Source organism: Trichosurus vulpecula, chromosome 8, assembly GCF_011100635.1.
Source record: "Trichosurus vulpecula isolate mTriVul1 chromosome 8, mTriVul1.pri, whole genome shotgun sequence".
NCBI classification, from domain to species: Eukaryota; Metazoa; Chordata; class Mammalia; order Diprotodontia; family Phalangeridae; genus Trichosurus; species Trichosurus vulpecula.
Window position 1 is genome coordinate 171,336,404 of NC_050580.1, and position 27,084 is coordinate 171,363,487.

A 27,084-nucleotide genomic window follows, 5' to 3' on the forward strand; every position below is an offset into this window, starting at 1 on the left:
GTCTAGCAATGTCATGCGTTTCTGCAGGAATTCTCTCAATTCACTGAATGCTTAGGCAGGGAAAAGTCCAAACTCAGTATTCTAGTTTCTGACCTGTGCTCAGAACAGGAGACAGAAAGGCAGAAAGTGTCAGAAACTTGAGATCCGAGAACCTCAGGTCACCTGAATACAAGCACAAAAACTTGCTATGTGCTTCTTTTTTGTTATTATTGTTAACTGTGAACTCTTACTATAGCTTAAAGTTTGTGTTAATTTAACATGATAATACCACTCCTGTTTTGCTCTCCTGTGTTCTCTCCTGAACTTCCTTTTGCTACCTAGTGAACTTTTAAAATGTTTCTTTGGCACTTTTCTTTTTCTTTCTTTTCTCCCCCTCCCCCTCCCCCCACATAACTGCCCACTCACTCACTCCCTTGCCAAAAATCTCCCCTCTCCCTCAAATTAAAATCCTTGTTTGTAACAAATAAGTGTAGTCAAGCAATGAAAAGCATATGCTGTTCAGGTCTGAAAATGCATATCTCATTCTGCACCTCTAGTCCATCACTTCTCTGCAAAGAGGTAGAAAATATCCTTCATCATGGATTTTCTGGACTCATGATTGGTCAATGCATTAACAAGAGTTCTTAAGTCTTTTGGAGTTGTTTTTCTTTGCATTATTTCAGTCATACAAATTATTCTGATTTTGTTCACTTCGGTCTGCATCAGTTTATACAAGTTTTCCCAAGTTTCTCTGAATCTATCACTTTGCCATTTTTTTTTACAGAACAATACTATTCCATTACACTCATATGCCATCATTTGTCCAGCCATTCTCTGATTGATGGGCATCTACTTTGTTTCCAGCTCTTTGCTACAATAAAAAATGGTACTAGAAATACATTTATCCATGCCAACTATTTCCCTCTTTCTTTAACCTTTTTGGGAGTAGTAGTCAAACAATATTTGCAATGTGCTTCTCTTAAAAGTAGTCATTAATTATTTCTGGTGAGTAGGGGAAAGGGAGAAATTCACTCTCCTCTTACCCAAGGAACATTCAATCTGCTTTGCTTATTTCTGGAGGTCCAAGGGAGAGAAAAAGAAAACTGATTAGCTCACTTTTATAGACCACAGAGGAGGGATAGCTTTTCAGATAAGAGTTCCCCTAACTCTCAGTCACCATTTATATTGGAGGCAGACCAATCATTACCCAAAAATCAGAGGGGTTCTCTGCGCCCTTTAAGGATACACTTCTTCCCTCTATTGGGAGATGTCCCTCAGAAACCTCCATACATAGAGGCATAGACTGATTGGGGAAACTTTCAAATTGATTAGGGACTCCCCTGATAGATCCCTCTACACATTTGTAGAGAATTATGTGAGTAAAAACACAGAGGAGAGACTTCACCATGCATATTCATGGTAGAGAATTATCCAGTTTGTCTGATGTACAGAGCATAAGAAGGAGTAAAATATAATAAAGACGGAAAGGGTGCCATTGCAGAAGGCATCTAATGCCAAGCAGAAGTATTTGATCATTACAATAGGGTGACAATAAAGATCTTTCAACAGAGCAATAGAATGTCAAGAATATGCATAAGAAAAATTATTCTACTGTGTTATTTGAACTATCTTTTCTTAAAAATTCATAATCCTCCTGAGTAATAAAAATGTTATCTGTCACAAGGGCATTTTATTTTCCTCATCTTTGCTTAAATTTTTGTTTTATTATTTATTTTTAAATTAAAAATCATATGTATTTTTTTCAATTAGCAAAAAGCTACCTGTTCTCTTTCCCACCGACACCATACTCTCCTTTGAGGATGAAAGAAAAACAATACCTATTAAAATGTGTATAGTCAAGCAAAACAGATTTCTGCATTGGCTATATCCAAAGAAAATATACATCTCATTCTGCACTCTGAGCTCCTCACCTCTCCATAGGGAGGTAGGTAACATGTTTCGTCAATAGTCCTCTGGAACTATGGCTGGTCATTACATTGATCAGAATTCCTAATTCTTTCAAAGTTATTAATCTTTACCAAATTATTGTCAGTGTATGGATTATTCTCTGAGTTCTGTTCACTTCACTCTGCATCACTTCATATGTCTCCCAATGTTTCTCTGAAACCATCCCATTGATTATTTTTTTTGAAGCCCAATACTATTCCATCGTATTTATATACTATATGACTTGTTCATTCATTCTCCAATTGATGGATACTCCCTCAGGTTCCTATTCTTTGCCACCTCAATGAAGTATAAATATTTTTTATACATTACTTTGTTTCGCTTTGTATCCTCCCTTAATCTATACTCCCTCCAAGTTCCCCTTCTCTCCTTTCCTTCCTATTTCCCCATTGGAGTGAAATGTATTTCTATACCCAATTGTGTGTGTGTGTGTGTGTGTGTGTGTGTGTGTGTGTGTGTGTGTTTGTGTAGTCTTCCCTCATTTTACTAATTCAGATGAGAGTGACATTCAAGTGTCAGATGTTCATCCCCACTCCTCCTTTTTCTTTGTATAGATATCTACTTGGACACCCTGATTTGTGAAATCATTTTTCCTTTCCTTTCCCTTCTCCTCCTAGTGTATTCCTCTTCCCCTCTCTTTCCATTCTTCTCTTAAGATCATCAGGACATCACAGATCTATTAAATACACCAGACCAAATCCTGTTGGGAAAATCCAAGACAAAGTCATAGTGAGTCATTTTCCAAGCTAGGTTAGTATAGGGAGACAGATGGAGAGATCTGTGGGAAGTGGGGATGGGGTCTGGCCAGTACTATACCTCAGTGGGCATTCTAACACAGAGAAAGGCTGTATTCCAGCATAAGAGAAGGTTCCAGACCTCTGCCTAGGTACCACAAGGTACAGGAACAGGTATGAATTGGCAGCTTCATCACTCATAATCCAGTTCCAAGTTACAAATCCAGGGAAGATAAAGAAAAGGATTTGTATACAGGGATAGCATTATTTCCACAACCACCCCCCAGCCTTGTTGGATTAGACTCCCCTTGTGACCTCTGATGATAAGTTTCAGAGGGTATATAAATGTTATCTCCCCATATTTGAATGCAAACAATTTATTTTTGTTTAGTCCTTTATGGTTGTTCATTCGTGTTTACCTTTTTTCATTTCCCTTAACTCCTGTATCTGAACTTCAAAGTTTCTATGTGGCACTGATCTTGTCAGGAATACTTGGAAGTGCTCCATTCCATTAAACATCCATCCCCCTCCCACAGGATTATATTCAGTTTTTCTGGGTAAACTCTTTTTAGCTGTAATCTTCTATCTTTTGCCTTCTAGAATATGGTATTATAAACTCCTTGATACTTTACAGTGCTGGGTGCAAATCATGTGTAATCTTGACCGTGGCGCCTCAATACTTGAATTATTTGTCACACTTCTGATATTTTTTCTTTGACCTGAGAATTCTGGATTTTAGCTATACTGGCTTTCAAAGTTTTTATTTTGGGGCTTCTTCAAGGAAATGGACTATATAGATCCTTTCTGTTTCCACTTGGTCCTCTGGTTCTGAGATATCTGGACAGTTTTCTTTTAAGATTTCATGAATTAAGATGTCTAGGCTTTTTTTTTGTTCATGGTATTCAGATAGTCCTATGATTCTTAGTTTTTCCTCCATAATCTGTTTTCCAGGTCAGTTGTTTTTGCTGTAAGATACCTTACATTTTTTCCTATTTTTTCAGTCTTTTGACTGTTTAAATATGTCTTCTTGTCTCACAGAATCATTGGCTTCTATTTCATCCACCCTAATTTTTAGAAAGTTCATTGCTTTAGACAAGGTTTTGTACCTCTTTTGTCAAGCTGTTCATTCCCTTTCCAATTTTTCCCCCATAGCTTTTATTTCTTTTCCAATTTTTCCTTGAGTGCTCTCATTTCACTTATTTAAAAAATTTAAACTCTTATTTGAAACTCTTGCTAAATCTCTTTCAGGAATTCTAATTGAATTTGTACCAAGTTGTGTTTTTCTTTGAGGTTTTGCTTATAGGTATTTTAGGGTCATTCTCTTCTGATTTGTATCTTTAGAGTGCCTGTCCCCATACAGCTTTTGATGGTAGGATTCTTTTGTTTGCTTCATTCTTCCAGCCAGCTTCCTAACCAGATTTATTATGTCCAGGCTTTGCACACTTCTGAAATCTAGGCTAGTCCTACTGCTATTTTGGGGGAAAATTGAATGTTGGATTATTCCAGAATCACAGGGACAACTCAGACTGGGAACCTGCAAGCTTTCAGTGCTCCCAAAATCATCTGATCCAAGACAGAGTCTGATTACTGCCCCTTGGTCTGAACTCTGCAAGTTCCTAATCTGGATTTGGGTCTGAGCAACAGTAGACTGCAGGTGGATACCCAGCCTTTATCAATCAACTGGGAAGTTCTGGTGTTTCAGAATGATAGAACAGTAGGGTCTGCTTTGGTCTGGGATTCCTGCCTTGGTTAGTCCTCTTCTGGGCTTCAGACTAGGCTAGAAGCTTCAAATAAGATTCCATTCTGTTCCTGGGGTTCAAGTCACCATGCTGTTGCTTGCTTCTGAAGTTGTTCTTCTCTTGGTATACCATTGGTAACTGATCCCTATGCTGAGAAACAATGTCATCCCTGGGTGAAGGTCCTCATCTTCACCTTCCCTGGATCTGTGACCTGGACGTGGACTTAGAACCAGATTATAAGCAACAAAACTGATAGTGGGTGCCTGTTCCTATGCACTGTGGTACTCAGGTAGCAGTCTAGAACCTCTTCTTTCGCTGGTATATTTTCTCCCTGTGCTAGAATACTCATTGAGATGTAATACTGGCCAGATCCTGTTCACAGTGACCACAGACCTCTCTGTCTCCTTGTGACCTGGACTGGAAAATGATTCGTTGTAACTTTGGCTTGGATTTCTCCATAAGGATTTGGTCTGGAACATTTACTAGATCTGTTCTGAGGCATTTCAGAGGGGAATTTGCTACCTTTTTCCCCACTGCTCCAGCATCTTGACAAATTTTAAAAGACCCTCACTTTGCTTTGATAAACACTTTCTCTCCTTTTTCTTCAATAAACATTTATTAAGTGCTTACTGCACACAGAATACTTTTGCAAATCCCTGAGATACAAAATTTTAGATAATGCCACAGTATGCGCCCTCATGGAACTTACAGTCTAGTTGGTAGATATGACATGTCTGCAAATAGTTATATCAGAATATTCTAGCTGTTAAATGCATTAGAGAAATACAAATGCTATGTGAATTCTGTGAAGGTTAATGTCATTACCAGCTGCGGGGATCAGGGAAGACTTCATCAATGGGGAGATCTGAGTTGGGCATTAAAGGAGAAGTAGGAATTCAGAAAGTAAAAAGAGGAATTTTTTGGTGTAGAAAACAGAGGCATGGAGTCAGGAAAATGTAATACACTAATGAAAAATACCTTTCATGTAGGTCTTCCCGGTTCTTTAAAAATGAGAGTCAAATTTATTTTTAACACTTTTCAAAAGTCAGGAAGAAGGCTCAATATTGTCTTTCAGCGTAGATGGAGAAACTGGCCCGCACACCTGGCACTCTTTCCATTTTACTACCGTGTTTACTGCTTAGACTTCACAAACATTCACATATAACACATAGATTCTTCTCTCTTGCCGTTCTTTCACTCTCATTTTCTCTCTCACTTTCTTGTTCCTCTCTATTACTCTCTCCCTCTCTTTTCTCTCTCTGTGTGTATATATATATATATTCATCTATATCCAAATATGTATAACTATTCTTATGCATGCAAATGCCCACTTTAGCCTACAGACTCCAAGCTTGTCCTCATGCCCCCATTTTGCTTATATTTATATGTAAGGAGAAAATCTAAATTTTTCAAGAAGTTGGATATTCCAGTATGTGTTAGTCACTGGATCGTAGTATGGGGAAGGAGCAAGAGGCAATGGAAAGTAAGCTCAGGGTAAAGCAAATGAGCCCATCATTGACAGTTGCCTCTGCTTTTTGTCTCCATAGATGAGAATAGAATCTATGACTTCTGTATTTGAAATGATGGAAGAACTGTTTGTGGGTCAATGATTGATTCAACAAACATTCATTAGGGAAGGACTGTCAGGTTTATAATAGAAAGAGCTATGGTTTGGGTATCAGTAGACTTGGGTTCAAATCTCAACTGTGATACTTGCTAATGTGATGACATCCAGCAAATCACTTAAACATCTCTGATTTAATATCCTGATCTAGAAAATGAGAAGGGTTCAGACAAGATGAATTGTTCTAAATTAATCTCAGAAATTTGATACTTGATTAATGAAACATGTTTGTTTTTTTTTAAAAACTTACATTGTAACTCTCTTGCCAAATGGTTCCATAGTAAAAATGCCCTGTGTACAAGGCCCCCTAACTGGCCATGTTTAGATATTCACTAACTGCCCATAACTTCATAAGGTAAATTTGTAGATTTTGGCAACTAAACAAGTAAAACAATGATTATAATAACCTATAGAAATCTCTTTTAAAAATTTAAAAGTTTTTTCTCCTTAAAAATAATGGAAGGTAAAGCAGCTACAAATGTAGCACTTTGGAAACATACAATAAGACAAATACAATAGAGTTAAGTTTAAGCATGAAAAGTCTTCAGAATAAAATTGTGGAGTTTCCCAACTGTTCTGTAATTTAGAGAAGGCCTACATAATGCTTTATCTTTGTCAGTGACAGCTTACTTTGATCTCCAGCTCCTTTCCACCACAGTCCTGGGAAGGCATTTGCTTCTTCAGCTTTCTCCACCCCAGCCCTGGGGGAGCATTTGGTGACGATAGCAGCAGCAGTGGCAGCTGTTGGGTGCCTCTCACTGTTTTGTTTGCCTGTTTTTCTTTCTCTCTCTCTTACTATTTTTTCTTCTTTTGGCCTTCTTACTCTAGGAGGAGATTGTTGTTCAGGTATTGCTGGTCTAATGGCCTCTGAGGTTCCTTCCAGCTCTGAGATTCCATGGTTCTGTAATCTCTAAAATATCTTTTGGCTCAAAGTCCTCTAATCTTACAAGCTATAATAATGTCCTTATTCAGCTTCAGAGAATTAGAATGCAAAATTTTAGATATGGGAGGAACTCTTATCTAGTCCTAACCGTAACCTAAGAAACAATTCTGTCCAGACTGCATCCTCCTTCCCCCACTGGGCCCCACCCCACAGTATCGTAGATTTACAGCTAGAAGGGAGCTTAGGGGTCATGTAGTCCATATCCCTCATTTTACAGATAAGGAAACTGAGGCTCAGAGAGATTAAAATTATTTGCCCATCGTTGTACCTTGCTATATTTCATATACATACATTAACATAGTCACACAGATATACACAGATTTATACACATATATGTATATTTATACATATATACATATACATACATGGCGATATCTATAGTATTTTAATATTTCATTTTACATGTAAAAATCACATGTAAATTACATATAAAACATGTATTTACACGTAAAAACAAATTTTAACTTTTTTATGTTTTGGGTTTCAACTTCTCTCCTTTCCTTCCTTCCCTCCTCCCTCCCTGAGATGGTAAGCAATCTGATATAGGTTATACATGGACAATCATAGGCGCCTATAGTATTGAAAGACAGTGCGGTGTGGTGGATAGGGAGCTATCTTGAAAGCCACAAAGTCCTCACTTTAACTCCCACCTCTAAACATGCCGGCTGTGTGAGTCTAGCCAAGTCATCTAATCTCTCAGGACTCTAGGCATCTCTCTAAGATTATATTGAAGAGAATGTGCTGACCATATAGGGGGTTTCCAACGAAATCACAGGTCTATTCTCCATTCTGTCTAAGGTATACAAAGTACTTCATAACCATGATCGCTTTTGAGCCTCACTGCAAGCCCGTGAGGTACGATGGAAACTAAAGCTGAGGGAGATTAAGTGATTTGTTCAGGCTCACGCAGCCAATAAGTATCTCAGGTCATATTTGAACTTAAGTATTCCTGAATGTAGGTCCAATTTTCTATATACTGTGCTAACTGCTTGTCAGTGCACTGGAAAAAGAGCATCTAACTTTTTTCCTATAGACATCCAAGACAACCAATGTACTCTTCCCAAAGCTGTCTGTTCTATTTTTGAATAGCTCAAATTGTTACAAAGTTTTTTCCCCTAATGTCAAGTCTAAATTTGCCTCTTCATGACTTCCAGCAATTGCTCCCATTTCTGCTATTTGGTACCAGAAAGAGCAAGCTTGAGCACCCCACTAAAGACCAAAAAAGACCAAAGCTAACATTGCAATTTTGACTCTATGGATTGGACCATTTGGCCATCTAATTGTACTAACATCTGGAGTCTAGATCCTAGACCATATCTTTCCATCTTTACACAAGAATTGCATGAGATAATTTGCCAAACATTTTGCTAAAATCTAGAAAAACTATACCTACATCATTCCCTTGATCTACCAGTCAAATTTACCCTTCAAATACTTGAAGAAATCTGAGTCTTCAAGTCCCTCTGAGTATTCTCTCTAAGCAAAACAACTGATTCTGATATGGCATGAACTTGTGGCCTTTCACTAGTTAGTCTATCAGCAATTATTTGAAAAAAATGCCTACTATGTGCCAGGCACTGTATTAAATGCTCAGGATACAAAGAAAGGCGACAGTCACTGTTCTCAAGAGGTCACAGTCTAATTTGGATGCCCTCTTGCCTTTCAGAGTTTTTTGTTTTGCTAACGTAATGGAGGTCTGGCACATGTGCAGAATGCCTTGGATCACGTCTCTTGGTGCCCCTCCACGTAGAGATGCTGGGGAGTTTGCTTCAGGGAGAGTCGGAATGAGATGCAAGGACAGTGCCTTGGAGAGATCAAGAGGTATGTGTAAACATTCTGTAAGTTGGTCCAGTTGACAAACCATGTGGTAAATAGAAGGCTCTTTTATTGGCTGAGAAAGCATTCAAAAAACCTTAGTCAGCTTCTGCCATCCCTCCTCACCTCAGGGCCCTTGGGGGAATCTAAGGGACTTTTTCACTCACAGAGTCCTGTGAGAGACAAGGTTATAAGGGGAGAGACCTTGAGTACTTTTCCCTCTCTGAGGTCATGTGGTTCTATGAAAATGTCTTGGTCCTTGGCTTTTGCATTTGTCTTTCTCTGTTCTAGGTGAAGAGTGGAGCCTTCAATCTTGTGAATTTCAGGACAAGAAGTTCCCCCAGCATCCCAGAGTTCCATAGTGTGGGTTGGTAGCCAATACAGCATTGGTGTCAAGAGGAGCAAGGAGTGACCTCCTGGGACTCTGGCCTAGCAGTAGCTAAGACAAAGATAGTCAACAATTATGCCGTATTTGGACATAAACTTGGTGAGACTGATGCTATAGAGGAATTCTGATAAGAAAGATTATGCCCCCAAGGTACTGGAAATGTTTGTACATTTATTCTTGCTATAATTTCAAAGTAAATATCTTTTTTATAAAAAAAACTAATTGATGCCAAGTAGTTAAATGGAACTGGGGTTCTAGTCACTGGCAACTAATAATAGGGAGAACACAGCCAATGGGCATTTAAACCAAAGGGAGTAGAGAAGCTGTTGTTGTTCAGTCATCTTTCAGTCATGTTGAACTCTTTGTGACCCTATTTGGGACTTTCTTGATAAAGATACTGGAGTGGTTTGCCATTTCCTTCTCTAGTTTGTTTTACAGATGAGGAAACTGAGGTAAACAGGGTTAAGTGACTTGCCCGGGGTCATGTAGCCAGTAAGTGTCTAAGGCCAGATTTGGACTCAGGAAGAAGAATCTTTCTGACTCCAGGCCTGGCACTCTATCTACTGAATAACCTAGCTGCCCCTGTAGAGAAGAGGTACCCACAAATCCCTCAAAGCACCCTGGAACCCTGAGGATGACATGTGGCTGGCCCAACTCTGGGAGAAGGAGTTAGAACATTACTCACTACACTAAAATACAGCAACCTGAAATGAATATGAAGCTTCAGATGTGATTTGCTCAGGTGAGACTATGAGTGTTATCTTCCTATTTCTGGAAATAATTCCTCTCAACGCGCCCCAAGATCTCATTAGCTTTTCTGACTTTCATATCGCCTTGTTGACTCCTACTGAGCTTGTATAATCATCGGCTCTTTTTCAGACTTCCCTTAGCTTGTACTTAGAGTAGATTTTTTTTGAACCCACATGTAAGACTTTGCATTTATCCTTATTAAATTTCATCTTATTAGATTCTGCAAAATGTTCTAGCCTGATACTTTTGGATCCTGACTGTCATCCAGTGTTTTAGCTATCCTTAGCTTTATGATATCTGTGGTTCTGATGAGGACATCACAAAGCTTATACCTTTATCCAGTTACTAACAAATGTGTTCAAGTCCAAACACAAACTCCTGAGATGCTCTACTGGAGACCTCCTTCTCAGCTGGCATGGAACTATTAGTGATTTCTTTTTAGGTCTGAGCATTTAACTAAAGTTGAATTCCTTTAGATGGGTGCAGCCAGGTGGTACAATTAATGAATAGAGTGCTGGACTTAGAGTCAGGAAAACCAAGTTCAAATCTGACCTCAAACACTTACTGACTGTATGACCTGGAGAAGTCACTAAATCTCTCTGCCTCAGTTTCCTCATCTGCAAAATTGGGATAATAATAGCATTTATCTCTGTGAAGGGAATTATGATTTTCATAATAATCGATATAGGTGTAATGAATATACTAATAGATGAGATTTTTCAGAATTAGTTTTTCTAATTTGAGTCAGACTCAGAATGCAGCTTGAAACAATCAACCAAAACTTTGACAACCTTCACAATCACTGGCTGTGTACCTTAAGTGAAGTGAATCAAAGATTGTAGAACCTGTGACCGACCAAGTAACGACCCCCAAGGACTTGAGCAATATTTCTCCTGTAGGACTCCAGAATTGTTGTATGGTCTTCCATTTGTGGGTTTGTCATGGAAAACCATGCCCAAGCCCTGGGAACCATTGTTTGTAACCCACCTTTCCCCCCCCTCCTTCCCCCTTGTGATTTACGTATATAACCTCTGTCTACACTTCTGCAAGGTGGAATTCTGATGAGGATAATTCCCGATTTGCAAATCTGTTCCTCATAATGAAACTAATCAATTAAACAGCCACCCGATTATTGGTACTTTGTCTCTGACCTGCCGTTTTGCCATTCTCAGGTTAGAGACTGACTCAGTAAAATCCTGTTAACACCTCTCAGACAACATAGGTAAAGTCCTCTGCAAACCTTAATGTGCTATGTAAATGCTAGCTATTATCAGTATTATTATTTCTATGAAAATTATTTCAACATTTGCCCTTCCCTAGTTCTGTGTTACCTCTCTGATTCTCTAGTATTTTATATATTATTGACAGTAGTTCAGCAATCATATACATGTATTTCATTCTCTCAATATATGGTAACTCATCTTTGAACTCTTCAAGGGCAGTTAAGTATTCTCTTATTACCTCCTTATTCATCCTGATCATCAACTATCTGATAGCCATTTTTATGTTCTCCTTTCCAGTACAAAATCCTTTCTCATTGGCAACAAAATAGAAGAAAAAATTATAATGGTGATCGAGCAGCTCTACCTTTTCTGTTATTTGTTCACCTTGTTTTATCTACCCCAAGCAATAGTCCCATCCCTTCTGTGCGTCCTCTCTTTTCCCCAATTCTGATAAAAAGACCCCACTTCTTTCTGCTGTTTTTATCTTTCCTTAGCCTTCATGGAGCTTGCATTCCTGCAACGGGGAAAGATATAAACATAGGTAACTATGTAATGTGATGTTACATGACATGACAATATTACATGGCAAGTACATCAGAGAAGTTTGAGACACAGTGCATGGGGTAAGGGCAACTTACTCCTTGTCCCCTTATACTTTTCAGAATCTGTATTTTGGTAATACCTATAGGGAAGGAGAAATTTGGAAAAACGTAAATTAATCTAGCTGCATGATATATGGTGAATAATCTGGTTTCACTCTCCCAAGTAAAGCTGGCTGCATTTCTCCTTCAGGGCCCTACGCTTGAGGAATTAGGGGTGTCCATCTCTAATGCTATTGACTTGAACCTCCATTCTAGAGTGGTTCTCTCCTCTCCCAAATACTAGTTGCCGGTGATTAGTACTATTTAACCCATTAATACCAACTAGCTTTTACAAATGGATATTTACTTCAAAAATATAGGAAGAACAGAAACATCAGTATTGTTATTATTCAGTCCTGTCTGACCCTTCGTGACCCCACTTGGGGTTTTCTTGGCAAAGATACTGGAGTAGTTTGCCATTTCCTTCTCCAGCTCATTTTCCAGATGAGGAAACTGAGGCAAACAGGTCTAAATGACTTGCCCAGGGTCACACAGCTAGTAAGTGTCTGAGGAGTCATATTTGAACTCCAGGCCCAGCACTCTTTCTACTGCGCCACCTAGCTGCCCCAGAAATATCAATATTTTTCTTTTAAGACAGTAGGGACATAATCTCCAATGCTATCTTGATCTCTAGAGACAACAGGCTCAGACTCATCACAATTTCTATATAGTATTCATTGGTTCTACTATGTTCATGTCTGAATGCAGCATTGTTACTGGATAAACCTCATTACTTCTGGGCTGGGTCTTGGAGATTGCTTCTTATTCCTAGGGGTATCGGTATGTTGGACTGGCTGGAAAACCCAGCCTGAACTCCACTCAGGGACTGTTTGTAAGCAGTGGCTCTTGACCTTTCAAAACTTATAAGGTCACAGGTTGCACTCTCCTTCACCTAAACAAGAGAACAAATGCAGGGGCAAAAAAACAAGGCTTGTATTCATGGACCACATGCCAACCGTGAATGAGAAAGGCCGGAGACTACTCCCCTTACAGTAGCATATCTCTCCTCTTATTGGAACACCATCACACTGGAGGAAGTCAAACCAAAAGATAGAATGAGATCAGCTAATAACTTTTGAATGAACCCCCATTTCTGACTAACTAGCCAAAGTCAATCAAAGAGGCTCCTCCCCTCCTCACCACATGGTTAGCAGACCAGAACTAGTTCCAGAATGTCTCTAAATACTCCAAAATCCATGTGAGATGTGCATCAGGGTAGCCCTCTGTTCATCTTCCTAAAATTCAGGCTCATTGGTCAGTCCTCTGTTACACAAGAAAAGCTTGTCCTTAAATAAGCCCCCAAGCTATCTCATTCATTCTCACAACTAAATTTGTTTCAGGCCATGGTGCTTCTCTCCCTTCTTATCTGGATATCTTCATGTTTGCTATATTTTGCCACTAGACTCAGATGGCTCCAGAGGAGAAAGTGAGGCTCGTGACTTTGCACAGCCATTGCTCACTTAAATCCAATTCACTTGCATGTCATGGCATCACCTCCCTGATGTCATGGTCCTCTCTGAGAATGAAGGACAAACAACAATCTTTATGTGCAAGTTCCCTGGAAGCTCCTTTCTCTCTAGTCTTGCACTATCTTCTCTATTGTGAAAGTCTGACTGAAGCAGTGTTCCAACAGGGCCTTCCAGGCTGACCATTGATGATGAAATTGCCTTTTTCACCTATGCCTTGTGCAGATTCCACAATAGGAGGCAAGAAGCCCTTCTAATTCCATGTCCCCACACTTAGCAGGGTATGATCTCTCCTGTCAGACTGAACTTGATTTTTGCAACCAACATCCTTGTTCTAGATCACTAGTTGTTAAACTACAGCCAGCTGGCCAAATCCAGCTGTTAGGCTAGTTTTGTATGGCCCTTGAGCTAAGAATGGTTTTTACATTTTAAAATAAAGTTTTATTGTATTTTAAAAATGTAAAAACCATTCTTATCTCAAAGGCTATACAAAAACAGGTGGCAAGCTGGATTTAGCTTTCCCTTAATTTGCTGACCCATGTTCTAGATTCCCATTTACTGGCACAGCCGAGCTGGCACGCATACCTTAGGGACACTTAAATACTGGGAATCTTTTCTTGTCATTGACTGTTAGGTCCAAACATTTTCCTACTCCTAAGAAGACAGAGGAGAATAAGGTATCATTGGCCAGTGCTTGGAATCTACTTCTTTGGGGAATAAATCTTGCAGTCTGTATGTTTCTTAACAATAGTTAAATCAATGCTGTTTTGGACATTTTATAATATAAATATATTTTTCACCTCTCCCAGTAATAAATTAGGATCATTTCCTCACAGGGTCTTCGAAGCTAGGCAAAGAGAATCAAAAAGGAGGGGATGATCAACATGTCAAATGCAGTGGGAAGACAGAGGAGAATAAGTGTTAAAAGACCTTTGGATTTGGCTAGGAGGCAGTTATTTCAGAAGGTTAAGGGAGGTGGGTGATGAGTGATGAGGAAATGGAGGCAGTGAGTATAGAATACTCCTTTGAGGAGCTCGGCTGGGAAAGGAAGGAGATAGGATTATAGCTGGAAGGAGAGAAGGACCAAAGTTGTTCTTGTTTTTGGTTTTTATTTTAAGATAAGAAAGAATTGTGTATATTTAAAGTCAGAGTTTCCTTCCAGTAAAAGAGAGATTGGAGATGATAGAAAAGGAAGAGATAACTGTGGGATAGAGTTTCCTCAAGAGAAATAATATCCAGAGCAAAGAAAAGGGTAAGTTGACCTTAATAAAATTTTCATTCATAAATGAATTGGACTATAATTTTAAAAAGATAAGTGTTCATTGAGATAGCAAAATATATACATACATATGTATGCATACATGAATTTATACATATATGTGTGTCTATCTACCTGTGCAATAATGAGCTGGACCTGTAATTTCACTGGTATTTGGAAATTCTAGGTCATTAAACTCCCTCTGCCCCTGAAGGTTGGCAAGTTCTCTATACTTTCCCTCTCTCTCTCTCTCTTTCTCTCTCTCTCTATGTATATATGTATGTGTATATATTTATGTATATATGTACATCTCTCTCTCTCTCTCTCTCTCTCTCTCTCTCTCTCTATATATATATATATATCTTAGAGAGTTACCTGGAGGACTGAGAGATTCAGTTACTTATTTGTTCAGGGTCCCAGAGTCAATATGTGTCAGAAACAATACTTGAACCCAGGTTTTCCTGACTCCAAGGCCATCATACTGTCTGCTAAGCAAAGCTGCCTCTCATACAAATAACACACACACAGTTATTATATATTTATATGGACGTATATATCCTGATAATTTACATAAAGCACTTTGCACCCTTTAAAGTGTTACATAAATATCAGATGTTATTCTCAAATGCTATATGGGTGTAGCCCCAAGTTTATCACAGTAGAAAAGTGGGTGACATACTGTCTGCTGTCTAAGCACCAATCTCATTAAGTTTGGAGAGGTTCAACAGGGCAGCAACAATGAATTTTTTCACTTAGGGAATATTTAGTGGGGGTTGGGAGTGGGATGGCAGATGCCAACATTGGTGCAATTGGGCTTAGAATAGGAACAGCCTCCCCTCCACCTGTACTGTATAATGCTGGACATCCTCAGTCCTCAAACCCAAGGTGGAAGCAGAAGTGCTGGAAGGCAGGAGATGGATGATACAGCAGAGGGCCCCTCTGATGGTGGCTTAGACAGGGTGAAGGATTGGGGTAGGTTGCTGGCACCACGTCCTTTCCTTGAGGCGGTTAGGACAATCTTTTTTTTTTTTTACTTACAGTGACTTCAATGCTTTCCACTCAATTGTAAAAGTTGTGAGATCTTCCTTAGTAGAAAGAGGTTCCATATCATCAAATCAGGAAATATATGGGAAAATTACACCGGGGTTCAAATCCTGCTACTGCTACTTACTGGCCCTGAGAATTTGTGCAAATCACTTCAAGTCTGTTTCCTCTTCAATGAAATAAAGAGGGTGGACTAGATAATCTCCAAAGTCCCTCCTTTTCCTTCCAAGCGGCCAACATCCTACAATTTGAAAGAATTAGTCCAGTAGCAAAAAATGCTACAGAATTTTAAATAGGACTCCAATTTTTTTTTAATTTTAAGTTGTTCTCTACTAGTCATTTACATGCAGTCCTTTTCAGTAACAAATGCAGAAGTTACCACTGGATAAAATTGTAGCCTGATAGTTTACTTGTTATCAAGTAACCCTTTTTTGGTAGGGTTGGGCTGGTGCCTCAGGTTTAGTAGCGTCGGGCTGTTAATAGCGGATTTCCTTGTTGTCTCCAACTCTTCAGGCTCCAGGGTTCAACCACTTTCCCTTTCTTAAGTACTGCTAAAAAGGTGCAGCCAACACCGGAGCCATTTCCCTTATAAGGGTAACATAAATACCATACCATTTTTTCCCCTCTTCTGAAACCGCTAACTCCACCGTTAGCTCCGTACCTCCGGGAGAGGGGGTTCTGAATGTGTTGCATATGTGTGTTTAGGGGAGGGGTGGGGCTGGATTTATCGTCCTGAGGGACCCTTGCTTTTATCTGTGCCGGTCACACAAGAGGCCATCACCTCCTTCGGTCTACTTGCCAGGTTCCAGCATCCACAAAAATAAACCGACAGTAGGAGCCAGACACTCTGTTCCGACTATCCAGACAGCCAGACACAATGTGGCCTGAACTGAGCCCAGAGAGTGCCGGCTAGCGGACTCCTCGAACTCCAGGTAGCGATTTAAAAGAGGGCAGATGGCTGAAATTATCTTGCAGCCGGACGCCTCCAACCCCTTGATCCCGAGCGAGTCCCCAGAACTTCTCTCGGTTCTGGCGCCCCGAAGGGCGGGCGATGCACATCTGGTCACATCCCTTCCTTCCAGCGGTGCACCCGCTGCCTGGCGCGTGGGGCTGCGGCTCCAGCGAAGGGGAGGCGGGGCCGGGAGCTTTGGAAAACGGAGGACTGTGGGTCCTCGAGGATTTGGGGTGGGGTTGGGGGGACTGCACCCCACCTCCCCTTCGGCCTTGGCCAACTCCCCCCCCCAACCCCCTACACATTCTTGGTGCAGGTGGCACGGCTCCCTCCCGGGTCAGACTTTTGCGATCACGGGAGAGGTTAATCTCCGGTCTAGACTTCCCAGCCGCAGAGTAGGCGAAACCGCTAAACCACCTTTTCTCATCCCCACCCCTCCCAGACGTAAGAACCCAGACCAAGGAGGTCCCGGACATGTCTCCCCTCCTCTCCTCCTCCTACCCCCTCCCGCCCCCGACACTTCTCCCCAATCCTGGGAGGGGAGGCCCCAGGGCTAAGGCTGCGGCTGGCAAAGGGGAGTGGAAAGGGAGGGAATGGATGGGGCCGGGGGGTGGGGGTGGTGATGAGGGGGATGGGGGGGTGTCATTTTCTTTCTTTTTTTTTCTTTTTTTTGAAAAAAAATATTTCTCTCGCGAGAAACCGCTGCGCGGACGATACTTGAAGAGGTGGGGAGAGGAGGGGGCCGCGGGAGTCGCGGCAGAGGCGGTGGGTGCCGGAGTAGGAGAGGCGGCCACAGCTGGGACAGCTGCGAGAAGAGCGGCGGCGGCTAAGGGCTAAGCAGCCACAGGGGTAGGCAGCCCACGTCGCCTCTTCGGGGAGTCCCAGCCGAGGTCCACTCTAGTGGGTACAGCCGGGGATCCTTATGGGGGGTCTGTGCGGCCGCCCTGCCGGGGCTTGAGCTTCGGCCACCGCGGCTTTTTGCGTTTGCGCCGGGGCGGGGGGTGGGGTGGGGGGGCCGGGACAGGGACTGGGGTGAGGGGCTGTCCCGGAACGCCTGCAGCTGGCGCTGGCGCTGGCCCTCCCCTGCCTGACAGCTTCCTGGCCCGGGGCTCTCGGGTGCCGGGCTTGGGAATCAGATGCTCTGGAGGTGGTGGCAGCTCCCGAAGCTCTCTCCAAGAGCCGGCCCCGGGTCGGTGGGGCGGGTCCCCAAGCCTTGAGGCTTTCATTAGAGAGCCAGGATTGGAGCCGGGGCATTTGGCAAAATACTCTGTGCCATGGAAAAACAAAAAAAAGAATGTATAAAGGTTCCCGTTCCCGGGGCCTGAGACTCTGGTTTGCTGTGGCCCGGGACAGCTCGGGACACGGGTACTTTTCTCCGAGCTCTTTCCTGGATGCGCTGGAGAGGCAGAAGGAGCAGGCGGGAACCAGTGCTTGGGTTCCTGGAGTGCTGCGGGCGACCCTTCTGTCCTCCCTGGCTCAGCACTGTCAGGACCCCGGGAGGAGGGGATCGCGGGGCTGGGACAGCCTCGGAGATTTTAATTCCTTTCCCCTCTTGGGGAATTTGTCCTTCTGTTGCAGCTGGCGGGAGCTGCTTGAAGCGGGAGAGGCGGTGCCTTGAGGGTGACGGGAGGCGCTCGGGCCCAGGGGATCGAGCTGTGCGGAGCGAGGAGCCCCAGCGGAGCTGCGCGCTCAGGGGCGCAGTAGCAGCAGCAGGAGCCCCAGCCCCAACCCGGCACAGCAGGAGGAGGAGGAGGAGGCAGAGGAGGAAGAGGAGGAGGAGGAGGAGGAGGAGGTGGGAGGGAGCCCGCGGCTGATCGGCACCATGCGGAGAGGGGGTCTGCTGGAACTAGCCCTGGGATTTACAGTGCTCTTGTCTTCCTACACGAGCCATGGTGCTGAAGGGAATTCGGAGACAGGGAATGTGAAGGAAACCAGAGCCAGCCGGGCAAAGAGAAGAGGCGGAGGAGGACACGATGCGCTTAAAGGGTAACTGAATAGGCTAGCTTGTTTTGTGTGCCTTCCCTTGTCTCGCTTCTTGAGTACTGAGATCCAAAGGAAACCTCAAAGGACAGGGGGCAGGAAAAGTGGATTGCCATTGATTGCTGATAGTGAGATCTTTGAGCATCTCTACCCCAAGAAGGGGTGACTTTGGGTGCTGCTGACCTTTGAAAGGTTGCTAGCCTTAACCTGTACCCGTGTCACCTTTTCGAAGTGTCTGAACTAGGGGTTCCCTGTTGGTTTTGGACAGGAGTTGCTAGAATGAATAGGGCTAGTAAAGAAAAGAGATGGAGTGTAGGCCAGTCCTGTTCAAAAGGAACCTGATCCAGGGGACAGTAGTTGGTGGATGGGGTGGAGCTATCTCTGGAAATAAGGAACAAAATTTCATACAGAGCCTGAGACGGGTGGATCCTATTGTTAAAGGAAAGTTTCTCACTGGCTTGCTCTATGCAGATGTACTATATTCAGAGGAGGAAGGGAAATGAATAAAGGGAATGATATGGAATTAAATAAAACTTCTGGATTGTCTGATCTTACGTATCCCTTTTAAAAAGCTATGTCTGGAAGTCCAAGAACTGGGTTTCCTAGGTAAAGTTGCTTTTCACATGGTCGCATAAGAAACACAAAGGTGTATTTGAGAACTCGTTTTTAAGGTTAGGTTGGAATTCATCAATTTAGGTTATGACAGCAAAGATGCTGTCAGTTGTTAAATTAGTTATATGTGTATGTGTTCATAATCATATGTAGGATTTTAATACCTATTACAACAGAAATCCCTGTTATAGAAAATATTTACCTACAAAAATTTTGTTAAATATTGAGTGTAATTGTAAAGGACTTTGGAATAGCATGTCTGACTCTTGAATATGGAGGGAGGGGATAGGAATCACTTCCCCTGATGATTTTTTAAATTTAGAACAGAAATTCGTCTACCTCTTACTGCTTAGGTGTATATCTTCATGGAGCTGTGGATGCTAGAGCATAATCATAGATTTTTGAGCTGGAATTTAAAGTTAACCTTAGAAGTTATATAGTCTGACTCTCATTTTACAGATGGAGAAAATGAGGCTGGAAAGGTTGGATAACTTTTGGTTATTCTTTTTAAATCCTATGAATCTGTGAAATAGACATAAATATTAATATCTAGACACTTAAATATAAATACACTGAAGTTTTCTGTCAAGTTCCTTATAATTTAGATATTATTATAGCCTTGTATATCACTTATAAACCTGGATGATCCTGCCACATATGGGGAGGTCCACCAGTATGTAGGGGAGAAGTTAATTAGGCTTGCTTTCATTATATGCTATCACAATATTGAATGAACAGTTCAACTGGCACTTCTGAATCCTAGATACTGTCACTGGCTCAGTGCTGGAATTTAGACAAGGGTTTTGTCATATCCAAGATGCTTGGACAATTACTGTACCCTAAACCCAGGAAATTCCACTGATTAACATGCTACCATTGCAGTTTGTTGATGAAAACAAGTTCAACTATTGAGACTATGATAAAATTTTAATTCACCTTGATATAATTTCATTTGACCAGCTTTAATGGTGTATGAAATCTTTTCTAACCTAATTTTTCTCTGACATTTTTGGACTATGTATAAAATATTATGATTTTAAATCACATGGGTCTAAAACTTCATTTAAAGAATTATTTTAAAAGGGCTCAATTTAATTAAAAATACATTTTTATGGTTTTATTTATTTTCGAAAGTAGTAGAGTCTTCAGGAGTATGCCAGTCTTCAGAGGGGCCATCGGGATTGATCAGAACCCTTATCTCTCTTGTCCATATCCTGCTGTTAACAATCATATTCTCTCTGGGGATCCAAGACCATAGTTTGAGAACTGAAACTAAACACTGTTTTCTTTTGTTGTTGTTTAATGGAAACTGTTACATTTCTTAGTAGTCTGACTCCTTTTAGGCAGACTAGCTCTCTTTATTTAAAAAAAAATTATACCAAGAAGCCATTAGGAACTCCTATTGTTGTAAATCTTTTCTTAAAAGGTCAGAATACCTCAAATTGGTTTTAATATTTGTTGCTATTATTGTGATATTTATAGATGCTATTGTAGAATAAAGATTATAATGATTAACTTTGAATAGTTTTTTCAAACAAAATATGCTTTAGACAGAAAATTAAAGTAGAATACAAGTATTTTAAAAGTTGACTTTAAAATGCTATATTTAAAAAACCTTTTCCTACTGCAATTAAAATTCTAGATGAATAGACCTTTAAATGGGTGCCCTGAGTCAAGAATGATCATAAACATTTCCAGTGGTGGAAAATTTTCTGTATTTTTCTGGTAATTGGTGATATTTTATACAATTCAATAGTTTTAAAAATGATTTCTGTTTCAGAACCTTTTTTTGTTTATGACAAAAGCCTGCGTTTGTGGAATTCTCATGAAAATGCTGGTCTCATGGAATAAAAAATGATTCTGACAACAGGTAGTTTCAAAATTATGTGATGCCCAGTTGGTGGCAGCAACTTTCAGTGTCAGTAACTTTCTGCCTGTTAAAATGTGTTTTAGACACATTAACTTCCCCCATATGCCAGTCTAGTCTCACCATTAAATATTGCCTTCTTAGTTTTTCCTGATGTGACAGGTGGCTAACAACCTACTCAGATATCCCCTTCTGGGTGTCTCTCTCTCTCTCTCTCTCTGGCTAGCTTTCCTGACCCTCCCCATTTCATAAGCTAGGGACCTGCTTGGGTTTCCCTATTAGGGTGTTTCCCCTCTGGCCTGTCTTTCTCTCTTCCCACCCTATGGCAGGCATCCCACGTCTCCCCTCCCTTTCCCCCCACCCCCAAGTCAGAATTTGTTCCACAGTGGAAATTTAAGCATCCTTCAGCCTCTTTCCAACTCTTGTAGTGTTTTCCTAGGGTATATTACCAGATTCCATTTTTGAAGGAAATTTTTTTTAATGGAATGAGTGTGGTCCCTACCCACTCTTTAAAAAATGAGAATTTGCTCTATTTTCAAATGAGAATTTTACAAGTTTGAAAACTATTTTAGAACAATAAACTTAAAAGTAATGTTATTTTATGTGGGTTTTGCTTAGTCATATCAAAAGATTTTATGAAAAAAATGTAATCTTAGCTGTATTGTTAGGATTGTAGTTCAGTAAAACTTTTCCCAGGTAAGTTCTGAACTCCTGTGATTAGGGGAAAGTGTGGGAAACAGTCCAATCTTAGAGCAACCTCTCCTGGAACAGTGCTAGTTATGCATCATTTATTTATGATTTCCTTATTTCTTTATTTCCAAAATAAGGACATATTACAGTTTTTGGTCAAAGGGCAAAATGCTTTAAAGTAATTCTCTTTCCCCTAAGTTGCTGGGAGGATAGATGAAGGTCTTCTCTTCTTGTTGCTTGGTTTACAGTTACCTGAGAGAGGTTGTATTTTAGGCAGTTTGCCCCTTTGTTTCCTTTTTGTCTTTGTTTGTTTGTTTTGTTTTGCAGAAGTGTTATAACTAGAAAACTACATTGGGTCCAGAGGGCACACATACCATATATATTTGACTGCAAGACTCTGTGAGATTGATTACACAGAAGTCTGTTATTAACATAAAAGCCTTCAAGACAAGAGACAGAAAAAGAATTGTAAACTTTACGAAGTTCTATTTTTCCTTTACAAAAGCAATTTTAAGGTTTTATTTGATGGATCCAATAATAAAATATGGAGTGAAATATTATTTAAAAACTTCTCATATCCCAATATTGCCATAAATCTTTGTGTTGGACCAGTAGGGAAGCTCAGAAGGAGCATAGTTTTCAAAGTCTTTATTTTGAGAGGCTTGCGTAGTCTTTAAAATAAAGAAGAGGCAGATAAAGTAGATTATGACCCAGGTGACTTGTTTTTCACTATTGGAGTTGCTTATGCAAAACACACGGGGCGATGAAGTCCATAAATTAAATAGAACAATTGAGCAAACACTTACTAAGCAACTTCATGCAAGATACTGTGGTAGGTGCTGGAAACATGGTATTCTCCAGGTGGGATATGAATGAATTAAAACATGTCCAGTGTGGAAGAATTGAGAGTCAATGGGAATATAAGTGGGTGTATTCCATTGAACTTATTTGGATTATTAATATTCTTCTTTGGTACCTTGGACAATTTTTAAAGGAGATTATAAAATTTTGCCAAAGACTCTGTGTAAAATACTAAGTAAATTGTCACTATATTTATACCCTAGTTTTTCAGCACTCCCTATTGTAGGCCAACATTAAGGCAAACAACAAGCTTGTCCAGTTAAGGTTTTTTCAGTTTTAATCTATATACATGTCAAAATTATTAAGGATTAATGAACTATTTTTTAAAAATTGTGTTTTAAAGTATAAAATCCTCATGCTTGGTTTAAGGCTCTAACACACACACACACACACACACACACACACACACACACACGCACACCCAAACCAGACTTTTACATTATACAATTATAAATGTAACTTTTTTCATGGAAATAAGTAAGAAAAAACATCCACAGACATTAATTGGCAGCTGACTATGTATGCCCTACCAGCTTATCATGGTAGTATTTAAAGATTAACTGTTCATCTTGATCCGATCTTGATGTAAGCATCTCTGAGGGCTCTACCTCCTTCCCTTTCTTAGCCTCTATTTATATGTTAATTAAATTCTAAAACATTTATTCACTGATTTAGCATTATTGAGTGACGATTCTATTCTGTGTGATAATTGACATTTGAATGTCAGTTTACATAGACTCTCATTTGATCCTTATCTCAACTTTTGAACTCAAAAAAACCCAAGTACTATTATTCCCAGTTTTTTTGTTTTGTTTTCAGTTTCTTTGGACTGAGTTTTCATTGTTGTAGGGAATTTTGGACCAGGAAACTTCCATGACCAATGCAAGTCAACAACTGCTCTCCAACTTGAGGTCTTAGAAAGTGACCGGAGCACTGAGACGTTGAGACTAGTCTAGGGTCACACAGCTGCCAGGTGTCTGAGTTAGGACTTGAATCCAAGTCTTCCTGACTTGGGGCAGCTAGGTGGTGGAGTAGATAGATTACCAGCCCTGGAGTCAGGAGGACCTGAGACACTTACAAGCTGTGTGACTCTGGGCAAGTCATTTAACCTCAATTGCCTCCCCCCACACCAAAAACAAAAATATCAAATTTCTGTCTGCTCCCTCCATGTTACTCCATGCTTCCCATTTAGAGATAAGGCTTAGAAGTGATTTACCAAAGATCACATAACTAGCAAGTAGCAGAATGAGACTTTGGCCGCAGGCCTTCTAGGTCCAAATGTTTTTCTCTTTCCACTCCACACAGACATCTTACATGGGAAGTTAAGTTTCATTTCTTACTCTAAAAGAGCTCAAACAAGCTACTGATGAAAGAACTAGGGAATAATCATAAAGTAGCATATAACTGCATAGTAATATACTGATTATAAAGTGAAAATGTGTATGTTCAATCTTATTTCCCCATTGACTTCAATTATACATTTTGAGATATATTCTTACAGATTTTTTTTGTTTAGATATAATTAAATTACACTTAAGATACTTAACATTCACTTCAAGAGGCATCCAACTTTCGTCAGTTACATATCAGTGAATTCACTCACAGAACTCCTGGGTTGCATGGCTGGATTTGGAAAAGAGGTTCAAAGCATGAGAAGGCATGGATGGGCTGAATTCTATGCCAGTGTAGTAAATGCCCACATCACATAAGACAATGCATGTTAAGCACTTTGTAAACTTTAAGGGGCTATATTTTATTATTATTATCCTTATTATCATGGATGAGATCACAGATCCATCAAAATATTGAAATATATAACTCAAGTAAAAAGTTAGTTGGAAAGCATCTGCAAAGTTATTAAAAGTATAATGTCATTTTTGAAAAAAAATTTATTGATGACTTAGGTTTTTATATTTCTTCCCCCTGCCCCAGAAAATCACCCCTAGTAAAAAGAAAAAAAGGAGAAAAATATGAAGCCAAAGTTAACACATATTAAAAAAGTCTCACATTTATATTCTGTTCCATATCAGTAGCCTTTGCAAAGAATGAGGGGAAAGCAACTTTTCATATCTCTTCTTTCAGTCCAAGCTTGGTTATTATAATTTCATAGAATTCAGTTTTGATTGTTTTGTTGACATTCTTTCCATTTGCATTGCTGTTGTCATTGCATATGTTCTTTTCCTGCTTCTACTTATTTTATTATGCATCAGTTCACAGAAGTCTTCCCATGCTTCTCTGTATTTATCATATACATACTTTCATATATTAGTGTAATATTCCCTTACCTTCATATGCTATAACTTGCTTGGCCATTCTCTAGTTAATGGACATATTCTTTGTTTCTAGTTCTTTGCTACTATAAACAATGAATATTTTGGTAAACATGGGACCTTTCTGTTTTTAACCTCTTGGGGAACATATGCCAATAGTGGAATATTGTGAGACTTCTGGTTTGTAGGCTATGAGAATTTTAGTCACTTTCTTAGCATAATTCCAAATTGTTTTCTAGAATGGTTGGAACAATTCATGGTTCTATACAAAGTACGTTAGTATACTTGTCTTTCCATAATCCATCCAATAGTGACTCCATCTATCATCATTTTTGCCATTTTTCCTGTGTATGATGCACAACTTGAGTGGCTTTGATGTGTATTTGTCTTGTTAGTAGTTTGGAACAAGGTTTCATATGTTTTTAAATAGTTTATGATTCTTCTTTGACCCTTTTACATATTGAGGAGTGGCTTTGGGTTGCATGTATTTCTATTAGTTACATATGTATCTTGAACAAAAACTGTAATATCCAGTCACAGAATTTTAGAGCTGGAAGGAACTTCTTCATAGGGCATCTAGAAAACCTATGGTAAGTCTCTGTTCCTTCTAGTGTAAAGTACAAACAGCCTGGCAATTAAGACTCTTCAAAGTGTGGCTCCTTCCATTCTTCCTCCACATTATTATATTATATTCATTTTGTGCTCCAGCCAAACTCTACTACCAACTGCTTTGAACACTTCATTCCATCTCCAGTCTCTCTGCTTCTACACAAAATAACTGATTTTGTATCCCTGAAATGAATTTCCTACTGAACTCTGCCTCTCAGAAGTCATTTCTTACTTTCAGACTCAGTTTAGCTCTCCCTCCACAATTGTTCATGTTCTCTTCATTTGGAGGTTATCTTGCTTTTATGTACATGTCATATCTCTTCAGTAAAATGTAAACTCCTTGAAGGCAGTAACTGTTTCATTTTTTTGTTTTTGTATCCCTTAGCATCTAGTCCAGTGTCTTTTCCATAGAATAGAATTTGAGAGTTTCAAGGGAGCTCAGTAGGTATCTAGTCCAATCTGCATATTGAAGAAACTTCCACTGTAACGTAGCTGAGAAGTGGTTTTCTAGCCTTTACTTGAGAATGTCTTGAGTTAGCTTATTCCACTTTGGGACAACTCTGATTAATTATCAGGAAATCTTTCCTGACTTTAAGCCTGTATTGCCTACTTTATAATTTTTAGCCTTGCTCCTGGTTCTGCCTTCTGAGGCTAAAGAAAACAAATCCCTCCTCCACATGAAAGTCCTTCAGATACTTGAAGGAAGCTAACATTTCCCCACATCTCTTCCCATCTTTTCTTCTCTCGGTGAAATATCCCCCGTTCCTTTAGTTGTTCCTCATATGACATAGACTTAAATCCCTTCTCCCTCCTGGTTGCCCTCATTGGGAAACTCTTTAATTTATCGTTGATCTTCTTAAACTATGAGGCTTAGAACTGAACACAATATTCTGAATGAGATCTAGTTAGGGCAGATGCAATAAGCATATCACCTCCCTATTCCTGGAAGCTATGCTTCTCTTAATGTAGCTTGAGATGGTTGCCATATTATATTGTGGCTCATATTGAGTGTGTATATACTGGGTGCTCAGTTTATTCATTCAGTAAGCATTAGTGATAATTAATGTGTTCATTTGAATATTACATTCTAGCATTGTAGCATTACCACTTATCTGGCAGCTCTCAGAGTCCAAATGGGTAACTGAGAAGCCATATTCACAATGTTACTACTCTTAAGTATTTAATGAAAAAGCACTACTATGTAGTATACATATAATATACATATTTACTTGTGTATATATGTGTATCTCTCTCTTTATGTAACTTTGTTTCTATGTATCTATCTATTATTGATTGCCCAAGGTCACACAGATAGGGAGTCGGCAGAGCTGAGATTCAAACCCATATCCTCTGACACCAGACCTAGTTGCCCTTTCTGCACTATGCTGACTTGCTATTTTATAATAAATATTATAATAAATAAATATTTTATAATAAATAGTTAATTGGAATGTCAGCCTTTCAGTCCAAGGGGTCAAGGAATATATTAAACTAGGGATTGTGGGCTGTGATAGTTTGTCTGTGTAATGGCAAATCTTGGTTTCAGCTTCATATGGCATTGTCATCTCAGCTTATCTCAGTCCTTTGTTGACATTAGTGGCATATCTATTTACTCAGCCTTCTCTGAGTTGGAAGTGGTGGAAAGAAAATTCTTCCTTAAAACAAAACACT

General features: G+C 39.9%; 1 protein-coding gene across 1 annotated transcript in view; it reads left to right on the forward strand.

The window, feature by feature from the left end:
- The first annotated feature begins 18,346 nt into the window (after positions 1-18,346).
- FBN1 (fibrillin 1) overlaps positions 18,347-27,084 on the forward strand; it is a 311,665-nt gene continuing 302,927 nt past the window's right edge. Inside the window, exon 1 of the mRNA XM_036734672.1 lies at positions 18,347-18,510. Coding sequence (XP_036590567.1) covers positions 18,347-18,510 — 164 coding nt within the window. The remainder of the gene's footprint in view (positions 18,511-27,084) is intronic.